The following is a 6,780-nucleotide window of genomic DNA, read 5'->3' as shown; positions in this document are numbered from 1 at the left end:
ACGAAATCTTGAATTTGAAGTGTAATTAAAACCACAAACTCACGAATCCTATTTCAAACTCATTTTCATTTCAAAATAGAGCCCAAATTCAGATATCTTAAACTCATTAGAAAACTATAAAATTTGGTAGAATGACTTCACAAGTGAAATTCCGGAGTGAAGGAACCGAAGAGCTACTAGTGATACAAATAATATCATGGCGTTGCCACTTAAAAGCTTGTAAATTTCCATCAATGTCCCAAATAGTTTGTCCAACTACACTGCACACGGATTTCATACCGCACAGTTCCCTCGAAAACTCTCCCACATTCACCTAATTTCGCTCTTACAAAATTTAAACTACCATAAAGATAAAAACAATACTCTTTTTTGACTTTTCATCTCGCACGTTTCTTTATTTCCCAGTTTCCACATATAAAATGCACGCATTTATATAGCAACATTATAATTTTCTACTAAATTTTGCAATTTTAGTTGGGTTTTCTTAACCTTTCAATTGAAGAATCAAAATTTTCTTGGATTTGATCTGCTTTTGTTTTTAAACTGGTTGTGAGCTGATCTCATATCTTGAGGTGCTGGGGAAGATTGATATGTTGTTTATTGCTTAAAATTACGTTAAAGATGGGGTTTTTATGAGGTGGGTTGCCGTGAATAGCTGAGAAAAATGCAGTTTTTGGTAAATATGTATTAGCATAGTGGATTATATGTAGATTTAGTGAGAGATTCTTGAGGTGGGTCTGTTGTTTTGAGCTGATATGGGGTGTCTTCCGTGCTTTGGATCATCAAAAAAAGAAGGAATTGACAATAAGAGCGGAGTTAAAGAAGCACCAAGAAGGAGTCTTTTAAAGATTGTTCAGCAGCTCAGTCTAACAACCATGTGAATAGAATGAGTTCAGGTACATAATTGAGACATTTTCTTTTCTGCCATTTCAAGGGTGTTTTTCTCCATTTTTCGGGATTGACAAGTGTTTTTGGATGTCCTAAATTAGAGTTTTTATGTCTTTATTTGTGTTTCTTGGTGATGCCATAGCTTAGGGTTTCTTTTCACTGGCTTGATCTGTGGTATTTATGTGTTTTTTCTGTGATTTGGAGGTTTGAGAAAATGTTTTGTAATCGTAAAGGAAAATTGTTTATTGGTTTGGTCTTTCATTTGCGGTAATTTAGTACTTGGTATACTAATTATGCTTTTTCTTTGGTTTTCTGCCGTTTTATCTGTGTGGTTATGTGATTCAGATAGAGGTCATGGACGTGTTCTTGATTATGGTTGGACTTTTAATTTGTGCTGAATTTTATTGTACATTGTACATTGAATGCTATTGGGATATTTTTTTCTAAAATAAATATTTTCCCAAATTGGATTTTCTCTAGGTGCACCAAAATTGTTGGCGTGAGTAGTGCAAAATTCCGATTACATATTATCAGTTAGAACCCTCGAGGATGAGGGATGTGTATCTGTTTAGCTATGTTTATTAGTACGACCGTAGTCAGATTATTTCTAGTAGGCTAACCTAAAAGATTTTAAGTGGGATAACAATTTGTAGAATATTCAAAATGCTAAAATTCTTGGTTTATTTGTATTGGAGACTTTGATGTCACTGATTCCAGATCAAACACGTTTTCTTAAAGCATGGTTTTTCTTATTCTTGTATTTGCCTAATTTTTCCCAAGATAAATCGAAATCGCGGGGCAGCAATGATTCTAAAAGGGAAGGCTCAATTCCCAAAGAACCAACAGCCAATATTGCCGCACAAACATTTACCTTTCGCGAGCTTGCAGTAGCTACAAAAAACTTTAGACCAGAATGCTTGCTTGGTGAAGGTGGCTTTGGACGTGTTTACAAAGGACGCCTGGAAAGCACAGGACAGGTGATTTATTCCTAATTTACTAATTCACTAATTTGACGGACTTCATCGTCACAGCTTTTTGTCTAGCCTAATAGCTTGATCGTGGAAGAAAGTATGGCAATTTTATTTCCTTTTTATCGCTTGATATATTAACAAATATAATGGTCTTTGCGCTTTAACTGCACTTAATTTACACTAGTTTGAAATTATGAAAGTGCCTTCTTTTGGTAGGTGGTTGCAGTTAAACAGCTCGATCGGAACGGCCTTCAAGGAAATAGAGAATTTTTAGTGGAGGTTCTCATGCTTAGCCTTTTACACCATCCAAATCTTGTCAACCTGATTGGGTATTGTGCTGATGGAGACCAACGTCTACTTGTGTACGAGTACATGCCATTGGGATCTCTAGAAGACCATTTACACGGTCAGTTCGGCTGAACAGAACAGCCATCTATAATTTCTGCTAACGAATAAGTATATATCTTTTTGGCAATCCCATAAATCCATCTAAATTTCTTAAAGATCTTGTTTTGCGTAAAAGTAATAAATTAAAAAAGAAATTAATATCATTCTTTGTGAATATATGTTGATCTGGTTATGTTTTAAATACATTTAACTATTAGGTATCTTCAGGAAACACTTGCAGAAAAATTGTATCTTTATTTGCGTGTTTATCACATGTGCGTCCATTCTGTTATTGTATTGTGATGTGTTGCACGCAACCTAGAGGCATTAAACCGAGCATCAAACAAAATCATTACCACTGCACAGAAAAGGGTCAGTCAATATAAGTTCTTTTTTTCAATGAGGAGCTCAACTGAAAAAACTGATAAGTTATAGAATGTTCACATCCAGTGCAAATGTATGTTTTCTTTTTGGTATTGTAAAAATAGTTTTGAGGTATAAGAGGCATTTTACTGAATTTTGCACCAAGTGTCATCGTTATTTCATTGTATATTTGGAAACTTAAATGTTATAGTGATCCTGTACCATTTTTTGTTTCGATTTTTTACGCTCCTAGGCATTCTAGAACTCCTTTGATTAATTTCCCTGATGCTTTATCTCTCATAACTTTATCTCTCATAACTTTATCAGTTGCGGAGGTAAGGGGGCATTTGGTTGTGCTGCAATTTTACATGTGAAATATGATGTATGCAGTGGTAGTTTAGCACTTTTACCAATACTTGGAAGATGTGGCGTTAAATCAATCAGATCAAGCTTCTGTTGAGAAAAAGGGATTTTAACACTTGCCACTAATGCTGATGCTCCACCTCTGGACTGTGATTAAGGATTCATTGTTATGCAGTGGTAGTTTAGCACTTTTACCAATTCTCGTGGAACATGTGGCGTTAAATCAATCAGACCAAGCTTCTGTTGAGAAAAAGGGATTTTAACAGTTGCCACTAATGCTGATGCTCCACCTCTGGACTTTGATTAAGGATTCATTGTTATGCAGTGGTAGTTTAGCACTTTTACCGATACTCGTGGAACATGTGGCGTTAAATCAATTAGACCAAGCTTCTGTTGAGAAAAAGGGATTTTAACAGTTGCCACTGATGCTGATGCTCCACCTCTGGACTATGATTAAGGATTCATTGTTACTTTCAAGCTTTAAGGCTGCAATGGTCAACTAATTAAGAAATAATATCACTGGCATTTCGAGTTCAATAACAGCTTTGCTGCAGCTTTTCATTTACGGGGGATAGTTCAAGATATCTAATTGGGTTACTGGCAGGGGCAGAGCTAGGTCCTAAGGTCAAGACTCAAGAGGGCCAAAATATAGAATTAACATATTTTGTGCTTTTTGCGGTGTGCTAATATACAACACTGAGCTATAAGCGGGATGTTTTTAAAAAATGCAAGAAATATTTTCTAATCCAGGGGAGGTAATTGCCGAGCCAGCGCACGTGGTTGTCAACGGTCATTGACAGTCTCTTCTGAATTTTCGCAAATGTATCAGCTATTTGTTTAAATCAATTTCAAGTAGTTGTGTTGCTTGCTATGCTAAAGAAAAGACAATGGTCATTGGTAATCTGTCGGGGATTTTCACAAATAATCTTTTGTCTGATTCTGGCCTCCTTTGATGATGCTGTATCAGTGACTTGTTTAAATCAATTTCAATTAGCTCAATATAGCTTGCTATGTTGAAGAAAATAAACTCATTATGCTAAGCTAGATGGTCTAATGGACATTATAGCAACGCCAGCCAACTCTTTAACCTCATAGATATTATATAAGGTGCTGTAGATGGTTTTGTAAGAATTTCACGTTTCTATATGAAGCTTCATCACACTAAAATTACTGTACTCGAGTTTGCTTGAGAAAAAATTGGATCTTAGTCCAGCTTATAAATAATTAGAACCTGGAAGATGATAGAGGATAGGCTCGAGCCTCCGAGAATAATCAGCCACTGTATATTTTGAAGGTTTGAATGGTTTAGGAAGACTGGGTCAATTTGCCCTCTTTTTTCTTAACCATATTCTGATACATGTATAAATGGAGAGGAGGATTGAGATGAAATTGCGTGGATGTCAGCGTGTCAGTATTGAACTAGATGAATCAGTTCACTGTCTAATCCTCATGGTAATTGAATTGAGCTCATGTTGCACAAACTCGTAGAAATCGTAGTACACAACCTCTGGTCGATCGTGTACATGATAACTTTCTTTGCTCAAAGTTTGAGATGATTAAGAAAATTATGTTTTGAAGGGTTCATGGTGTTCAGCTTATCCATTAACTATCCGTTAACAAATGTGATTGAATGCCTTCTCTCTTTGCGTAGCTCATAATGGTGACATCTCTGTACACAGATCTTCATCAAGATAAAGAACCTTTAGATTGGAATACTAGAATGAAGATTGCTGCTGGTGCGGCGAAAGGGTTGGAATATTTGCATGACAAAGCCAATCCACCAGTCATATACAGAGACTTAAAATCATCAAACATCCTTCTTGACAATGGATATTTCCCCAAATTATCGGATTTTGGACTTGCAAAACTGGGCCCCATCGGGGATAAAACTCACGTTTCAACTAGAGTGATGGGGACATATGGTTACTGTGCTCCCGAATATGCCATGACTGGCCAACTTACATTAAAATCCGATGTGTATAGTTTTGGAGTCGTTTTTCTGGAGATAATCACGGGCCGAAAAGCTATTGACAACACTAAAGGCGCAGGGGAGCACAATCTTGTTGCATGGGTAAGTGTTTTTTATGTACTTTCAAATTAAGCTTGTATTTTATTCTGCTTTGTCATGCTCCTTAGACATAATATGTGGCCGACAAATTTTCTCAATGGTGGATTGGTTGGTTTTTAAGAACTTATAAATGAGATTGTAGTTATATCATGTTAGTGTTTATAAAAAATGGTGATGAATTATCGTGGCTGAGTCTGAGGGGAGCAAGGGGGGTGGCAGGGGCAGTTGCCTCCTTCAGTATTAAGTTTTCTATGTAATTATATTACAAAAAAGTATGATCTTGCCCTTCCCTAAATTTTCGAGTTTTCCTCAAAATAAAATATAAGTACAAATAAAATCCACTACCCTAAACTTTTGGCTCTGCCATCATGTAGTAAACTTTATTTTTCTTTAACGTTTAGGCAAGGCCACTCTTCAAAGATCGAAGGAAGTTTCCGAAGATGGCCGATCCTCTGTTGCAAGGTCGATATCCAATTCGTGGACTTTATCAAGCACTGGCAGTTGCAGCTATGTGCTTGCAAGAGCAAGCTGCCACAAGACCTCTAATTGGCGACGTTGTGACTGCTTTAACATATTTAGCATCCCAAACCTATGACCCTAATGCACCTGTCTCACAGAGCAACAGAGTTGGTCCGTCTACTCCACGGCACCGGGATGAGCGTAGGCACACATCCGATGGAACCTGTAGCTTATACGATCTGAGCCACCAGGGCTCCCCCTCCACTTATAAAAATTCGCCTGACTATCGGAGGAGAGATCCTGTCAGGGCTGGTGCAGACTTACGAAAGATTGAAACTGGAAGTGGGTCTGGCCGGAAATTGGGTTTGGACGACTTGGACCCTCCCGGTTCTCAAAAAGACAGCCCTGTCAGTGGTGGCAGAGCAAGAGAAACGCCAAGAAACCGAGACTTGGACAGAGAACGTGCTGTTGCTGAGGCCAAAGTATGGGGTGAGAACTGGAGGGAGAGAAAACACGCAAATGCCATGGATAGTTTCGATGGCACGAACGAATGATATGGCTAAGAACCACCATATGGTCGAGCTGACGGGATAATGTACATTGTTGTGTCATCATGTGCACTATGAGGTTCAACCTGGAATAATGAAGACTCTTTCCGAACAACCTTGCATGCCATTTTGAGCAAAAATATGTTGTTACAGTGCTGAATGGAGTTTGCGATGTAAAAATCTTAGTATTTAGGTAATTTTATGAGATTTCTCGTGTTTTGGAAAAAAGAGGTTAAAATTTGTGCTTATGTTGTATGTGCATGAGGTTGCTCGGTTTGGTTTAGGTATTATTAATGGAGTATCGTTTTCTGGCACATAAGACGCAATTTAAATTTTTATTTTGATGTTCAAAGCATTCCTTGACATCATATGATTTAAAACATTCATATGGTGTTTATATTTGTTTATCTTTGTGCATTTAACACTAGATACAAACCGGTCTGAGATTAACAAATTTGGTCTTTCGTCTAAATCCCTACGAACGGATCTTCTTATTTCGATCATCAAATAAGGTTCACAATCAGAAACTTGATTCTTTGTACAGATAGCACTAAAAATCTAAACAAAATTTGCATAGGGATTGGATTGTCTGAATTTCCGATATTCGGCGATTGGCAACGGTGCACGGTGGAAGAAGTGGCAGAAAATTTGTCTTCAAAAATTTATGGGGTTGGCCGATGAAACGTCCCTTACTTTTTAACTTAAAATCCTATTAATTTTTTTTTTGTAATCA

At 37.2% G+C, this 6,780-nt stretch overlaps 1 protein-coding gene across 1 annotated transcript; it reads left to right on the top strand.

Annotated features, from left to right (window-relative positions):
- The first annotated feature begins 254 nt into the window (after window positions 1-254).
- LOC142547273 (serine/threonine-protein kinase PBL27-like) lies at window positions 255-6,385 on the top strand. Its single transcript, XM_075655469.1, is given in 6 exon segments — window positions 255-825; window positions 828-896; window positions 1,669-1,865; window positions 2,076-2,265; window positions 4,652-5,043; window positions 5,442-6,385. Coding segments are annotated over 6 exon segments (1,530 nt in total). The 5' UTR covers window positions 255-755; the 3' UTR covers window positions 6,054-6,385.
- The last annotated feature ends 395 nt before the right edge of the window (window positions 6,386-6,780 follow it).

This window comes from Primulina tabacum, chromosome 5, assembly GCF_025594145.1.
Source record: "Primulina tabacum isolate GXHZ01 chromosome 5, ASM2559414v2, whole genome shotgun sequence".
NCBI classification, from domain to species: domain Eukaryota; kingdom Viridiplantae; phylum Streptophyta; class Magnoliopsida; order Lamiales; family Gesneriaceae; genus Primulina; species Primulina tabacum.
The sequence above is the reverse complement of the archived record's forward strand: the minus strand, read 5'-3'. Positions and strand labels throughout refer to the sequence as shown.